Source organism: Cervus elaphus, chromosome X, assembly GCF_910594005.1.
Source record: "Cervus elaphus chromosome X, mCerEla1.1, whole genome shotgun sequence".
Lineage (NCBI taxonomy): Eukaryota > Metazoa > Chordata > Mammalia > Artiodactyla > Cervidae > Cervus > Cervus elaphus.
The window spans coordinates 131,916,661-131,934,169 of record NC_057848.1 but is presented as its reverse complement, the minus strand read 5'-3'; the positions used below and the strand labels follow the sequence as shown (position 1 = coordinate 131,934,169).

The following is a 17,509-nucleotide window of genomic DNA, read 5'->3' as shown; positions in this document are numbered from 1 at the left end:
AGCTGACTGTGGCTCAGATCATAAACTCCTTATGACAAATTCAGACTTAAATTGAAGAAAGTAGGGAAAACCACTAGGCCATTCAGGTATGACCTAAATCAAATCCCTTACTATGATACAGTGGAAGTGACAAATAGATTCAAGGGATTAGATCTCATAGAGTGCCTGAAGAACTATGGACGGAGGTTCATGACATTGTACAGGAGGCAGTGATCAAGACTATCCCTAAGAAAAAGAAATGCAAAAGGCAAAATGATTGTCTGAGGATGCCTTACAAATAGCTGAGAAAAGAAGAGAAGCAAAAGGCAAAGGAGAAAAGGAAAGATAAACGCATTTGAATGCAGAGTTCCAAAGAATAGCAAGGAGAGATCTTCCTCAGCAATCAATGCAAAGAAATAGAGGAAAACAATAAAATGGGAAAGACTAGAGATATCTTCAAGAAAATTAGAGATACCAAAGGAACATTTCATGCAAAAATGGGCACAATAAAGGACAGAAGCAGAAGATATTAAGAAGAGGTGGCAAGAATACACAGAAGAACTGTACAAAAAAGATCTTCATGATCCAGATAACCACAAAGGTGTGATCACTCACCTAGAGCCAGACATCCTGGAATGTGAAGTCAAGTGGGCCTTAGGAAGCATCATGATGAACAAAGCTAGTGGAGGTGATGGAATACCAGTTGAGCTATTTCAAATCCTAAAAGATGATGCAGTGAAAGTGCTGCGCTCAATATGCCAGCAAATTTGGAAAACTCAGCAGTGGCCACAGGACTGGAAAAGGTCCGTTTTCATTCCAATCCCAAAGAAAGGAAATGCCAAAGAATGCTCAAACTACCGCACAATTGTAATCATCTCACACCCTAGCAAAGTAAGGCTCAAATTTCTCCAAGCCAGGCTTCAACAGTACATGAACGGTGAACTTGCAGATGTTCAAGCTGGATTTAGAAAAAGCAGAGGAACCAGAGATCAAACTGCCAGCATCCAGTGGATTATTGAAAAAGCAAGAGAGTTTCAGAAAAACATCTACTTCTGCTTTATTGACTCTGCCAAAGCCTTTGACCGTGTGGATCACAACAAACTGTGGAAAATTCTTCAAGAGATGGGAATACCAGACCACCTTACTTGCCTCCTGAGAAGTTTGTATGAAGGTCAAGAAGCAACAGTTAGAACTGGACATGGAACAACAGACTAGTTCCAAATCAGGAAAGGAGTACGTCAAGACTGTACATTGTCACCCTGCTTATTCAACTTATATGCAGACTATATCATGAGAAATGCTGGGCTGGAGGAAGCACAAGCTGGAATCAAGATTGCTGGGAGAAATATCAATAACCTCAGATATGCAGATGACACCACCCTTATGGCAGAAAGTGAAGAGGAACTAAAAAGCCTCTTGATGAAAGTGAAAGAAGAGAGTGAAAAAGGCTCTCACTTAATGTTTTCCCAATCGAAGACTAGCAGCAGATGGATGGAGACAGATTGGCATGTTGCCAGCCAAGATTTTTTTGATAGATTGTAAACAAAAGAGGCTGAATCACAGGATTAAAAACTAGACCACAATTTCCTTTTACAGACATTTCCATAAGTCACGGGCTTCATCTTTTTCAATCAGAGAACAGAATCCTCCAATTGTCAATGTCAATGTCATTATAATATTAATAGTCTAGCTCTAAAATGTTTGATCTGGTGGGGCGTGGGAAGAATGGACTTTCTCTTTTTCTCTCCTCTGTTTTGCCATGGAATGGGACAATGTGTTGCTCCTACTGGACTTTACATAATGCTGAATTATATATAGTCCTTGCCTTTTTCTATGCTTTTCCAATCATCTTCAAGATTCTTGCGTTTCTCAGTCCAGCAGAGGGGCCTTCCAGACATCCCTAAGCTTAGACTAAATGACTAGTTGTCTCCTCTGCCCAACTGTAAAATATCAGATTAATTACTTTTTTTACAGCATTCATTTTTCTGGCCTTTAAACCATTTGTTGAATCACACAGAGAATCCCATCTCTGGATATGCTGATTCAAAATGTTGCAGCTCATATAAATGCTATTAATGGTCATTTCCGAGAAGTACAATCAAAAGGTTGTCTGCCAAAACACTATAGCACTCTCCCTTGCAATCATGATCTTCTATCTTTCTAGTTCACTTGTTCAAATCCATCGAATATGAATGCCCTTTAACCCAAGATCGTCAGTCTATTAACCTTTCCACTTAAATCCTATCAATGTTTCCCTCACAGTGTCACTTTCTCTCTTGTTCATCTGGGATTCCATCATCCATTTCTGTAATCACTTTCAGTATCTCTGATTCCTTGTGAGAAATCCTACAGGAAGCTGCATAAAATGATTGTAGATTAGGGGAAGAATAGAGGTAGATGCCAATGTAGATTTAAATGTCAAGCACATAACATTCTATTTGATGAAAGAATATTTGAATTAGCTAACTATCTCTCTAATAAATCCTATCACCAAATCTTCCTTTGGGTCCTCTGAGGCCCCGAGGTGAAGCTGCCATATTCCTCTCTTCTGTATCACCTGAACCAGATGAATTTATCTTTCTCAGAGCCCACCACCGCTCAGAGAATTCACCTGTATGTAGCTGAATGTGCCTCCCTCTGCTTGGTGTATGCTTCGAAGAAAGAAACATGGATTATCCATCTGTATATTCCCATGTCTAGCCCCATGCTTGGTAAATAGGGCCCTCGATAAGGGTTTATTGGGTGAATGGATGAATCACTGAATGAACAAACTTGACTTTTTTTCCTCCCCTGCAGAAACAACAAAATAAAACATGTTTGATGAAATGAGGATAATTCATCTGAGCGTATGCGTTTATGGGTGCTTATCATCACTACTTAACAAGGGCTATTTCATTTTAACTGGCATAGCATAAAAGGGCTATTCTGAAACGGCCAACTGTATCTTACAGGACTCCTAAACAAACCAAAATCTATCACAGGATTTGAATGCAAACTGGAGAGGAAATTAAAATGTAAAACATGAAACAGCTGTTTGATCAGCTTTTACAACAGACTGTGGACATAGGCAATATTCATGTCTTATATAGATGGGCAAAAATAATCATAGAAAATGGTTTGCCACAGGACTATTCTTTGTTCTTTTCTGCACTGAAACACACAGAATGATCTAATTAATTATATCAAACTTGTAGAAGCACAGGATAACGGTATTCAAAAAATTTTAAAGCACTGTATAATATATAAATACCTAGTAAATAGTGGTAGGCATAAAGCATTAATTGCAAAAGTGGTTTGCCTGCATGTTATAGAGAGCAAAAAGAGCAAGAATTATATGCCACCACTGAAATTTTACAAAACTAAAGAACGTTTACAAAAACAGTACCTACAACTTCATTAAATTACAACTCTGAACAGGGGAAGATCCCTGATTTTCTTTGTGTTGTGTCAAAAACAGAAAAATACTGGCTTCCTAGAGAAGTAACTAAGAAGCCCATTATTAAAATTCCACCTTAAACTGACAAAACTTTCTTGGAGTAACAATTTTTTAATCATTAAGAAAAGGTTTAAAATGATTCCCAACACTTATGTCTAGGAATTTCCTAAAGAAGAAATCAGAATTATGCACAAAGGTTTAGGTATAGGATATTCACAATAGCTTTGTTTAAAATAGAAATTTGGAAACAACACAAATGTTCAGCAATAGAAGACTGGTAAATAAATACAATCAGATGAAATAATATAAAGTTATCAATATTGTATAGAAGAGCATTTAAGACATGGTTAAACATCAATAATATGTTGTTATTTATGTTAAAAGGACTACCAGTGAGTATGGTAAATCCAGTAGATGGTTTGCAAACAGAAAATACAGGTGACAATTGTAACAGTGGCTTTTTTGTAGGAATCAATTATAGACTATTTTCATTTTCTTTCTGCTCCTTTCTTTAATTTACACATTTTCACAATAAGTATGTATTATTCCTCAATTCACCCTATTAAAAAACATTCCTACCTCTCCAAAAAAAACTCCTTAAGCTGTAAATAACCAAGAAGGAATGTGATTTCATCTTTCATTTACATCAGTGGCCTGTTTTCCTAAAAATTTTTGAGGGAACTTTGGTCATTAATTTGATTATTAACTCTTTACCTGAAGTTATCTGAAAGGGGGCTGTGTTGGATAATAAAATTTTTCCAAAGAATTTGTTGCTTTAATGTAAAAAACTGGAGAATAACCCAAAAAAGTGAGATAGAATTAAACATGATTATAAAGACACAATTTAAGACAGAAACACAACTGGGATCACAGGAATAAAAAAAAAATACAAAAGATGAGGTCAGGATTCTGAATTCACTATAAATGAATCATTGGAAATGTCTGCAAGATAAATAACAAAGGGGGGTATTATTTAGGTTGGAAGGAGAGCAAATAAAACTAAGGACCTAGAAGGACACTTTCAGCATTGTGCAATTCTGACAAATGTGTTTTCTTTTAAGTTTATAACAAGGTTTTAAGACTGCTTGAGGTACAAGGTGCAAATGGATGCTTCTCAAAATGAATGAACATACAAATCATTATATATATTAAAAGCAGTATGTACATGTCAATCCCAAACTCCCTAACCATCCTTTTCCTCCAAACTTTCCCGGTGTGTGTTTAGTCGCTCAGTTGTGTCCAACTCTTTGTGGCCCCACGGACTACAGCCCACCAGACTCCTCTGTCTATGGAATATCACTGGAGTGAGTTGCCATTCCCTACTCCAGGGAATCTCCCCAAACCAGGGATCAAACCTGTTTCTCTTGCATCTCCTGCATTAGCAGGTGGATTCTTCACCACTAGCGCCACTAGTTTCCTTTTCTAAGTTTGGGAGTCTGCTTCCACTTTATAAATATGTTCATTTGCATCATTTTTTTAGATTAAGTATTGATGCTGATGATGAGTCTAGAGTGAAAAATGACCCAGGTAAGAGATGACTAACATAAGATCAAGAATGTAAACTTCTGACTTAAAATGGAAATTAACCAGAATATGACATTTAAGATGCCATTAAACAGAGACTCTGGTAACATAACTAACATTTGAAAGGTCAAACTTTGACCCTACTTTCTGATTTTGCCCTCTCTCTCACAAAACAATAGGTTTCAATGAAAACTCTTACATTACAAATAGGATGAACTATTCACTTTGTGTTTGAGATTGCTCAAGATGTGTGTTTGTCATTTAGTAAGCTGGGTCACAACCCTTAGGGAGAAAATCTCTTTGGTCTTATTTTTTCGAAAAAGGAAAATTTTAAATACAATCAAGTCCTTCCATTTCAACTGTAAAACTTCAGGGGGAAAATACTAATTACTTTTTGTGATACCTCTTTTCTAGGTGTTTTCTCAGTAAAACAGAACTTGTCCCCATTCTTGCCTCCCTTCACTTTCTCTTGCAATCTGCTTTGAGCTTCAGGGTAACTCTATTATAATCAGCTAATCACCTTTCAACCTATTCCTGAATTACTACCTATCTCTTTGTTTCTTTGGCTCTAGGGTTGCCCACTTTCACAACTGCCCATCTTATCTTTTTAGCAAAAACTGTCAATGCTTCTTTAGTTCCAATCACTGAAAAACATAGCAAACTCACTTTGCTTTTCAACATTTCATTGCTTGATCCTGCCCTCCTCCTTCCAAATTTATCACCCATATCTCCCTAGCCTACTATCCTAGACTTATTACACTTTCTACCTTCCTATAAATAGAAATATCACCTGCAAACTGGAGTCTATGGCCTTATGAGCTTAAAGCGTCTGCCTCCAATGCGGGAGACCTGGGTTCGATCCCTGGGTCGGGAAGATCCCCTGGAGAAGGAAATGGTAACCCTTCTCCAATTCCTGGGGTCTTCTGTGATTTACTTGGGTCCCACAGTACAGAACTCAATTATTTATTATTTCTAGTCATTTCTTATTGCCTGTATGTGCTGGTCTTGTGTCTCCAATTGCATTTTAAGTTTTCTGAGAGTAAGAACTTGGTCTTACAGAAGACTTTCTGTATCCCCCTTAAGTAAACTGACAGATGATGACTTGAGATCATGGCTTACTGATCTTCGTTTTCTGTAGTACCTTTGTTTACTGAGTTAACCGAAGAGACTGAACATGGATGCATTTTGTAAACTTGAAAGTAAAAACAGTGCATTCGAAATGTTAGTCATTTTTATCTTCCACATAGCAACATTTGGTCAGGTTCTTGTTCCAACTGCCCTTTCTCCTAAAACTGAGGGTTCATCCTCCAGAATAGGGACTTTATTCACTGGAAAACCAGGTGCTGTCACTAATAGATAAAACTAAAGATGCTTCCATCTTCAGTCACCAATGACTCTATTAGAGCAAAAAATTTTTTCTCTGCACCACATGGCAGGCAGGATTTCTGTTCCCCTACCAGGGATTGGAACCATGCCCCGCTGAAGTGAAAGCACAGAGTCCTAACCACTGGGCTACCAGGGAATTTCTTAGAAGATGTTTTTAGTAGAAGAAATTTATGGGATTTGGATGGTTAAAGTCAAGAAAAAATTTTATACCATTATCAAGGGAATTACTGACTTCTAGTCAGTGAAAGTCACTCAATCGTGTCCGACTCTTTGTGACCCCATGAAGAGTCCATGGAATTCTCCAAGCCAGAATACTGGAGCGGGTAGCCATTCCCTTCTCCAGGGGATCTTCCCAACCCAGGGGTCGAACCCAGGTCTCCCGCACTGCAGGCGGGTTCTTTACCAGCTAAGCTACTGAAGACATCCCTAAAAAGCTAAGCCCAAGGAGCTTGGGGTCCTTGCAAAATGATAATGCTGTGCTTTTCACATGAGGAAATTTCCAAAGTATTCTGTTATGGGGACAAAAACTCTCATCCTGGATATGGCCTCTACATTTGGCTCTGTTTTGGGGACCTAGAAGTGTATTCAATCTTGTACATTTCCAAGATTCCCTCAGTTAAGCCCTGCCTGCTGACTTGTAAAAATAGCAGAGTTAACACTGATTGAGCATCCCAGAAGTTAGCCCCAGGAACATCACTCCACTTAATAAGTGATTATATGGGGGCTGAGGAAATAGGTAACTAACCGAAGCTATACAGTTAGGGACACAGGTAGGATCTGAACCCAAGTGTTAGGCTCCTAGGGTTCTTGCATTTAACTTCTGTGTTATCCTGCTTCCTCCAAGAGGTAAAAGGTTAGTCCCATCCTTCCAACAGCTCTCTGGTTATAAGGCTTATCTTCTCTGAGCCCAAAGCCTGAGAAGACCCACAATTTTGATCAACGGATTCTATCAATTTAATTCAATTTCTGAGGGCTAAGGTGAGCTGGGTTCTTTGCTAAACACCAGAGATAGGGAGATACATTGTACAAAGTCTTTGATTTTGAGCAGCCTATGATCAGGTGAAGGTTCACGGATGGTTAAACAAGTAATTTAAACATGGTAAGTGAGATCCAGTAATAGACACACACATGGAACACTGCTAAGACTATATGTATAATGGCCATCAAATCCAAAGATGAAACTACAGTTAGTGTGAGTTCCAATTCAGAGTGACATGCTACTGTACACATTTCATTTGTCCCAGGTGTCCCAGGTGACATTATACTATATGACCTTGCCACCTGTAATAATTCAATATTACCTAATTTTAAATGTTATTTAAAATGCAGAAGTTCTAATTCGGTGTACATCAGTTAAGGGCATGTGTATATAGACTTTGAATCTTGACAAGAATAAAGAAATGTACAAATATTTGAATTCAGTGATAGCAACATTTGTTGTCATTACTGATAACTGGAGAAATGCTTGATACTGGAACATTTTATTGACTTTATTGTGTCACTAGAACATGAAAATGCCACTGAAGCTCAAAATGTTAAGAGAAATAAGTTAGAAACTAAATTATCTCATCAAGTTCACAGGATAAATTTGAGTCAGAGCCCATCTGTATATTTATTGACAAAAATGTAGAAATCAACAAAGCAGCTGATTTTTTCTTTTTTCTTTTTCTTTTGCCCTATTGGTTGCATTTAAAAGCAGATTTTTTTTTTCCAGTGATAATCCAGTAATCTGTATATTCTTCCTTTCTTTATCTTTTAACCACTTTAAAGTTGAAGTATATTTAATCTTCAATGCTGTGTTAGTTTTAGGTGTACATCAAAGTGATTCAGATATGTATGTGTATATATATATATATATATATGCATGTTCTTTTTCAGATTCTTTTCCATTATAGGTTATTACAAGATATTGAATATGGCTCCCTGTGCTATACAGTAGGTCTTTATTGTTCATTTATTTTATATATAGTAGTGTGTATCTGTTAATACCAAACAACTAATTTATCTCTCCCCCATCACTATCCCCTTTGGTAACCATAAATTTACTTTCTATGTCTGTGAGTCTATTTCTGTTTTATAAATAAGTTCACTTGTATCATTTTTTATATTCCACATATAAGTGATATCACATAAATTTTTCTTTCTCTGTCTGACTTACTTCACTTAGTATGATAATACTTAGGTCCATCCAGGTTGTTGCAAATGGCATTTTCATTCTTTTTTTATGGCTGAATACACATGTGTGTCTCAGTCGCTTCACTTGTGTCCAACTCTTTGTGACCCTATGGACTGTAGTCTTCCAGGTGCCTCTGTCCATGGGATTCTCCAGGCAAGAATACTGGAGTGGGTAGTCATGGCCTTTTCGAAGGGATCTTCATGACCCAGGGATTGAACCCATGTCTCTTACATCTCCTGAATTGGCAGGTGGATTCTTTACCCACTGAGCCATCAAGGGAGCCCATATATATATATATGTATACACACACACACACACACACACACACACACACACACACCACATCTTAAATCCATTCATCTGTTGATGGACATTTAGGTTACTTCCATGTCTTGGCTATTGTAAATAGTGCTGTGCACACTGGTGTGCATTTATCTTTTTGAATTAGAGTTTTTTCTGGGTATAGGAGTGGGATTTCAGGATGATATGGCAACTCAATTTTTAGCTTTTTAAGGAACCTCCATTCTATTCTCCATAGTGGCTGCACCAATTTACATTCCCACCAACAGTGTAGGAGGGTTCCTTTTTCTCCATACCCTCTCCAGCATTTATTATTTGTAGACTTTTTAATGATGGGCATTCTGGCTGGTGTAAGATCAACTACTCATTGTGGTTTTGATTTGCATTCCTCTGCTGCTGCTGCCAAGTCGCTTCAGTCGTGTCCGACTCTGTGCGACCCCAGAGACGGCAGCCCACCAGGCTCCCCCATCCCTGGGATTCTCCAGGCAAGAACACTGGAGTGGGTTGCCATTTCCTTCTCCAATGCATGAAAGTGAAAAGTGAAAGTGAAGTCGCCAAGTCGTGTCCAACTCTTAGCGACCCCATGGACTGCAGCCCACCAGGCTCCTCCGTCCATGGGATTTTCCAGGCAAGAATACTGGACTGGGTTGCCATTGCCTTCTCTGTTGCATTCCTCTAACAATTAGCATATTCAGCATCTTTTCATGTGCATATTGGTCACCTATCTTTGGAGAAATGTCTATCTAGCACTTCTGCCCATTTTTTGACTGAGACATTTTTTTATATTAAGGTGTATGAGCTGTAAAACAACTGATTTTTCAAACTGATGACATACATATCACTCACATTACTCAATATATATGTCTTTTCCACTGTTCCAATGTGAACAGATTATATCAAAATAAATCCTAAGTTATTGCTACAGACTGGAAGGAACTGTTCCTGTAGTGCCATTATCACTGGGAACAGAAGAAATCAGCAGTGGTAGAGTACAGAGGTTAAGAGAATGGCATTCATTGTGGTTTCACCACTCACTAGCTGTGTCACCTTAAGCAAAATCGGTAACCTTTCGATGCCTTAGTTTTCTCATCTGGAGAGTAGGGATAATAAAGGTATCTACTTCATAAAGTGGTCTAGAGGGTTAAAGGAGAAAATGCATGTAAAATGCTTGGAATGGGGCTTAGGATCTGGCAAGCATACAGTAGACCTTGCTATTATTGCTAATCAGGCCAACAAAATGGCCTCTAACCACTAGTGGATGTGAAGTGTCAGTGTGCCGGCCAACTCCACTGTCAAACTTTGGCTGGAGGAGGTGGCTAGTGGCTTAGTGGCTGTGCATGTACATGTGCCAACACACACACACACACACACACACACACACACTCATGGAATATTGTCTTATAACAGGGCTGCTGTTTCACAGCCCTACTTTCTTGTATATGATTTACCAACACAGATGATGTAAGAAATGTAGCAGCTAAACTGAAAGAAAAATCTGAAATTCTAATTATTTTTTGTATATAGTTAAGAGATAAATATGTCAGAGATTCTAAACACAGAACAGATTTCTACACTAAGATTTTGAATTCATTTGGTGCCCGGCAGATGCTAATATTAAGATCACCTCACTGTTACTCAATTTAACATATAGACAGCACTCAAAATGCTGACTCTTCTATTATTTATTAAATAATTAATATTATTCAAGAGAGAAATAATAGTCCCATTTATTATTTCTTATAATTAAGAAGGGTGTCAAGTGGCTGAAATGAAGACCAGATTGGAAGAGGAAGAGCAGCCAGGCTGGGGTAGTGATGAAATACAGATCGAGGGCTTTGAAAATTTCTTCTGATAAGGAACACAATGGGTTTGGTGGCTCTGAAGCCCAGGGTAAGCCTGAGCTTCTCGGGCTCCTCACTGGAGGGACTGAAGGGATGGGGGCGGGGCAGGATGAGGTCGGAATGATGCCTGTTATGGATCCTGTAGTCACCTTATAAATGCCTCACAGCAAGAAAAATGACTGGTCAGTAAAGAGGAAGACGTGATTACAGAGATGCCTGCCTCTGCTCCCACAGATTAAAAAACCCTAGAAGCTAAAAAAAAGGATGTCTTTTCCAAAAAGACAAGCTGTCTTTTTGGTACAAGCTGTCACCATAATGGCCACTGTGTACAGTCCTTTATGTGCATTCTTTCTAATCCTAGCAACAAGCTCTCTGCCAATAATGGCACTGGGAGTCTCATTTTAAAAGGCAGATGAAGAACAGAGAGGTGAGGGAAATTTTAAGGTGACACACTAGCTAAGTATAGGAAATGGAATTCATAACGAGTGTGACGTCTGACGTATGCACTTTTAACATTGCATACTGCCTCTTTATATCCTGTCTTTGACTGGGATATACACATTTCCAAGCACTTCCATCCAATTACCATTTTTTAGAACATTCAGATGGGTTATGGGTGTCCAGGGAAGTTCTCCATCTTTCTTCATTAAAGGTGAGGCGGGGGCTTTGCCATTAACACACAGGCCTCATCTGCCTATCACATCCCTCAACTCATGATCCCCTGTGGGCCCTCTCTGATGCACCCTGTCTAGGCCAGTCCCTCCAGCCTGCAGCAGCCTTGCCCTCCTAGCCCTCCTGGCTGCAGAGATCACCTTCCAGGTGTTGATTACCACTTGGAAGGCTGACTTTGACTCTTCCAGGCTGTTAGCCGAGTGCCTGCCACACTCAGATAGCCAGATCACTTCTCTCAAGCCTGGAAAAAAAATTCTCCTTTCTGTTTCAAGTTTCACTTTTTTAGCTTTTGTTTTGAGGCTTGAGCAAGAGTCATTCCAGAATTGCAAAAGATAGTTTCCATGGTTCTACCAAACCAAACATTAAAATCGAGACTCGGAACAGAAGCCGTATGCTGTTGTCCAGCTCCATGTGGGAAATGCCATTACTCTGCCAAGTCCCCAGAGATGACCTGCTCCTTGGGTGAAAGAGATGTCAGCAGGTGCGCGTTTATATATCACATGCATTTTCCAAAACAAAAAGCTGTTCTACAGTCGCCTTGGAATTTTTCAAACATTAAAAAAGAAGATTATATATTAACCATCCATACCCCCAGTCCATCTCTGCTTATGCCAAAGGGAGTGATTAAAATTTGCTGACAGCTTCGAAAACTATCAGAGAACTACCAGAATGACCCAAGTTTAATAATTAACAAAGTTAACTGCGTCAGTCACCAACTAATCCTAAAATTCTGATTTTACCATTTTTCCCTTACTCAATAAGATTTGGCAGGACATGCAAAAGGGTCAGGAGTAAGTGGATGTGAATTTCAGATGCAATCAATTACTGCTTTGTGGGGATAATGTTAAAGTTTGTTCATTCAACACATTTGTTGAGTGCTAACTAGGCCAGGCAGAGCTCTGGAGCTGGAGTTTGGGGGTTCTCCAGGAGACACAGAAACACTTCCCAGGGCTCCAGGGGCTTACAGCCTAGTGGAGGAGAAAGTGATTGAACAAGAAATGACACTAATATGTGAGCAATTAAAAACTCAAGGAAAATAACAAGATGGCAGAGGAGAGTTAAACAAAGGCATCTCAACCCATTTGGAGGGATTTAGGAAGGCTGCCCCCAGTAAATGACATATGAGCTAAGATTTGAGATTAACCAAGTGTTTTTCAGTTTCTCAGTTTCCTCATCTCTCTCATCAAACTATAAAGACTGAAATATCTTCCTCCCAGTGAAGGACGTGAGCACCCCCTCAACCAGTTCTGTCCTAGGCATCCTCTCTTCTCTCTCCACTCTTGGTTTGGGTCATTTCACGGACTTCAGGGGCTTCAACTAAAACGTCTCTGTCACACAAATCTGTTAGCCCAACCTGTTCTCTGCACTTCCAGCTGCTAGACATCTCTCCCTGGGTGTTCTATCAGCACCTTCAACTCTAGATGCTCCATCTTTCCCCAAACCTGCTCTTCTGCACATTCCTCTTTTTTTATCATCATATTCCTGTCACTTGACATATCACTTTGTGAATAAAAAATCATTAGTGGCTATTCATTGACAGCGTGTGTGCTAAGTCACTCAGTCATGTCTGACTCTTTGTGACCCTGTGGACTGTGGCCTGTCAGGCTCCTCTGTCCATGGGATTCTCTAGGCAAGAATGCTGGAGTGGGTTGCCATGCTCTCCTCCAGGAGATCTTCCTGACCCAGGAATCAAACCGGCATCTCTTATGTCTCCTGCATTGGCAGGTGGGTTCTTTACCACTAGTGCTACCTGGGAAGCCCCCAAAATTAGCCACTCAGTCATGTCTAACTCTTTGCGACCAAGTGGACTGTAGCCCATCAGGCTCCTCTGTCCATAGGATTTCCTAGGTAAGAATACTAGAGTGGGAATGGGAAGCCATTCCCTTCTCCGGGGGATCTTCCTGACCCAGGGATTGAACCTGGGTCTCCTGCATTGTAGGTGGATTTTGTACCACCTGAGCCACTAGGGAGCTAAGTCTTTGGGTGATGACATACAAGGCTACCTACAACTCATCCCAACCCACCTTTGTAGCTCGGTCTCCCACAAGTCCCCCTCAGTTCTCCACACTGAAGTTCTTTGTTTTTTTTTTTTTGTTTTTTTTTTTAAGATTTTTTTCCTGTGGACCATTTTTAAAGTCTTAATTGAATTTGTTACAACATTGCTTCTGTTTTATGTTTTGGGGTTTTTTCCTTGAGGCATGTGGGATCTTAGCTCCCCGACCAGGGACTGAACCTGCAACCCCCTGCATTGGAAGGCCAAGTCTTAAACCACTGAAACACCAAGGAAGTCCCTGTGCTAAAGTTCTTATCTTTCCTAAGCATGAGAATATCTCACATATTTGTGATTTTATTTAAGCTATTCTTTAACTTCAGATACTTTCTTCATCCAGTCTCCTGGTGAATTCATATCCATTCCTTAAGATCTACTTCACCACTCCTGTGAAGTCTGCCTGGATATTCTCAGAGGGAGTTCAACATTCACCTAGAGTTCAACATTCACCTTTCCTATAACCTTCAGTAGGAGGTCCTAGGAAAAGGCATATATCATAGGTCATTAGTATCACTTGTTCATGACTCTGCCTCCCACATCAGCCTATGAGTACCCCAGGGGCAATGGCTCTGCCCAATTCATCTTTCCTTCCCTTTGGGATAGGATGCGGGACAGGAAGCAAATGTTCCTTGAATGAATGGATAATGAACTAATGAATAGACCTCTCTTGTGGCACCTACCACTTTCTACCTTGTATTGCCTTTGTCTGGATACTTCATCTCTTTTCCTAGACTGACAAATCTTCCGGGACAAGAAAAACATGATCTAGTTTTGTATCCTCAACCACAGCCTGCCCTTATGTGTACTGTTTAAATAAATGAGCGAAACTCTTGTAATCCCTTGTGTCATACATATGTCAGACTTTGCAAAGCCATTTTCACACACATTGCTTCACCTACCTTTTAGAATGACCTTGCAATCTAGCTATGACTAGTTGGTGTTATCCTCACGTAGCAGATAAAGCAATTGAGTAAGGCCTTGGAATCCTGCTTTCTCAGTTTTTAGAACAATGCCTATTCCATGTGACATTCTTGAGAAAAGGTAGATCTACTCACCAGTCCCTTGTTTGGAGAGTTTGGGAGTCAAAAGCAGAGATTCACCACTGCTATAAAAGATAGCTAAACCCTTATCTATCCTTCCAGTACGAGTCTTACATGAATAATTTGAGTGAGCGTGAAGTTTTGGAGAATGAATTAGAAAAAACAAAATAAAGGGGAAATGAAGAATTGGAACACGTTAGACATAGTTTGGGTAAGAAAAGGACTTTGAAGGCCTAGAAAGAGAGGTTTCCTCTTCCATAAGATGCGAGTGCTGTGCAAGGCAGCACAGACATGCACTGAGTTCCTCTAGGAGAGATGATGTCAAAAATACTGAATGAAAATGAAATCTATATAGCCAGAGTCCACCACAGCATGCTGCTGTACTTAAAACATCTGTAGCACCATGCACAGAGCCTGGCATGGGTGAGCTCGGGGAGGGGGTGGGGGGACCAGGCAAACAGAAGGGATAGCCTGAGATCTGACTCAAAGGTGAGGAAGGCTGGAATGGAGGCATGGCATCCAACATCCAGCACCTTGCTTTCTTCACCTGCCACAAGAGAATCTGAGTGTCTCTGCACTGCCTGCCCCTCAGGGAGCAAGTTTGAGGCCGGCTCCTGACGTCTGGTTAAAGCACGTCTTAGACAACACAGTGGTGGATTTTGGAGGTGTCCTCATTATTGCTCAAGCACCAGGAGGTCCTGGGGGTTGGACCAAAGCATTCTCAGGGGTCTGTGAGACAGGCTGTTCTGGACTGACCCCACCTCATAGGATCTGCCTGACTCTCTTCGGGGGGGGGGGTGCCCCCGCTGACCCCATCCATCTTCTGGCATCTGTTTCCTGAGGCCCAGTCCCACCTCCCTCCCCCGTGTCTATGAGGGTACTTTCTGTCCCCCATCCCTTCCAAGCTTTTTGGCCACCCTCCACTGAGTGTGAGGGAGAGGAGAAGAAGGGGCAGAAGGAGAGGAGACATTTGACAAGAAGGCCCTGCAGCTGCAGGTAGACCCATGGCAATCGTGGAATCAGAAAAAATCGGGGTCAGGAAGGTCGATGCCCCAGGGGCCAATCCCTTCTTTTTGAACGGGAAGCTGTTCAAGGTCGTTTTCCTGGTTCCAGAATATCAACACGTCGTGGTCCATGCCTGTTCCGAGTGAAGGTGTAGAGTGTCCAGGTCGGGCTGGAGCAAAAGGACTGACCTTTGCTTGGGGGCAATGGACTGACAAGGGCATAGGGGGCAAGGGCATAAATGCCACCCCCTAGTAAGAGTCTCTCCCCTGCCCGTTTTCTCACCACCACCGCCCTCTCTCCCCGCCCCCGGCGCTTTGAAAATTCCAGCAGTCTCAGGCTTGGCAGCTGTCGGGGCAGAAGTTCAAAGTCTAGCCCCAGACCTTCAAAAGACATCCTCCGGCTTCTGTCCGGGGAGGGAAGGGGGCCACCAAATCCTTCTCCCCCTGAGGGAGGATTCCGTGTACGACGCTTGGGACCGTCTAGATCCCCTCCCGCGCACGGATTGTCTAGGGGCTCCAGGGGACACCCCGCCGCACGGCCGCCCCGCGTGCCTCCCAGGGCGGCCACTTGTCGGAGCCGGGGAGGGGGAAGGAGGGCGCGCAGCCGCCACTGACCTGAGATGCCGCCCCCCACCACGACCACGTCGCATTTGTTGCTCATGTTGCTCGCCCCTCTCCGGGCCACCTGGCTGCCTGCTGCTTCGGTGTCTGGATCTCGCCCCCGCCCGCAGCGCTGCCCCCGCGTACTAGCGCCTCCGCCGAGCGCCTATATTGGAGGCCCAGGGCTTCGGGTCGCGGAGCCCCGCCCGCCCGCCTGCCTACGCGCCGGCGGGGCTGGAGCGCACCGCCCTCCTTCCCGCCCGGAGGTCTGCGGCTTAAATCTGGGGAGGGTGGACGCCAGGGCAGAGAGGTCATCCAGGGCCTCCAAGAGTCCATTCCTGGGGCCACCACTCCCCGTTGGCCTTATGCACTGCACGGTATTTCCCCATCAGCTTCCCTGGTGCGCTGTTCAGCTGGGGGGCTGGGAGGATGGCAGATAGGGATGTCCTCCTCCAGCACCTCAAATTACTCCCTGGAATGGAGCAGTAGAGAAGGGCAAGCAAATAACAACAAATAACTCAGTTTGAACTCTGTACTAAGGATTATATAACAACAACGTATCCTGCTTCACTAGTGTGAAGGCTTTTCTGGTACCAGGCACCGTACTGGGCATTTTACATGCATAATTCCAGTTAAACCTTACAACCCATTTTATGGATGAAGTAAGTGAGATAAAGTCGTTAAGGAGGGGCAAAGACAAGAGAAAGAGTCAGAAACAAACAATTTCCTGAGAGCCAGGAAAATTCCAAGCCCTACCTTGATCTGCTACCCAGGATTGTCATTATCTTGGCACTGTACTTGAATGGGAAATAGATGGGGAGACAACGAAAACAGTGACAGACTTTATTTTCCTGGGCTCGAAAGTCACTGCAGATGGTGACTGAAGCCATGAGATTAAAAGATGCTTGCTCCTTGGAAGAAAAGCTATGATCAGCCTAGACAGCATATTAAAAAACAGAGACATTACTTTGCCGACAATGGTCCATCTAGTCAAAGATATGGTTTTTCCAGTGGTCATGTATGGATGTGAGAGTTGGACCATAAAGCTGAGTGCCGAAAAATTGATGCTTTTTTTTTGTATAGCAGAGTTTTATTAAAGTATAAAAAGGGACAGAGAAAGCTTTTGATATAGACATCAGAAGGGGGACAGAGAGTGCCCCCCTGCTAGTCTTTAGCAAGGGAGTTATATACTTTTTAATTAATTATTACAATAAATCAAAAGAATGTCTCAAGGTTGTAAAGATCTTGATCTTTACTGGATCCACTCTCATAATTTACATTTTAAGATAACAGGATTAGCCAGAAGGTTTTCAGGAGGAGAAACTGTCCTCAAGCAGAATATCTTGTTGTTATATAATCCTTAGTACAGAGTTCAAACTGAGTTATTTGTTGTGTAATCATCAGTTCTGGGCTTTAAAAAAAATTTTTATGTGACTAAGACTAAGGAATGTAGAGAAAAAAAAGATGCTTGCCCTTTCCTCCTCCTTGAGAATTCCAGACC

The 17,509-nt window shown here is 41.6% G+C and overlaps 1 protein-coding gene across 2 annotated transcripts in view; it reads right to left on the bottom strand.

The window, feature by feature from the left end:
- Window positions 1–16,248, bottom strand: part of MAOB (monoamine oxidase B) — a 112,012-nt gene extending 95,764 nt beyond the window's left edge. The window contains exons 1-2 of one of the 2 annotated variants that reach the window (XM_043897064.1): window positions 16,024–16,248; window positions 2,591–2,769 (exon numbers count right to left, since the gene is read on the bottom strand). In XM_043897064.1, coding sequence (XP_043752999.1) covers window positions 2,591–2,648 — 58 coding nt within the window. In that variant the 5' untranslated portion in view covers window positions 2,649–2,769; window positions 16,024–16,248. The remainder of the gene's footprint in view (window positions 1–2,590; window positions 2,770–16,023) is intronic. The other variant, XM_043897065.1, reaches the window with a different exon arrangement.
- Between the last annotated feature and the right edge of the window lie 1,261 nt (window positions 16,249–17,509).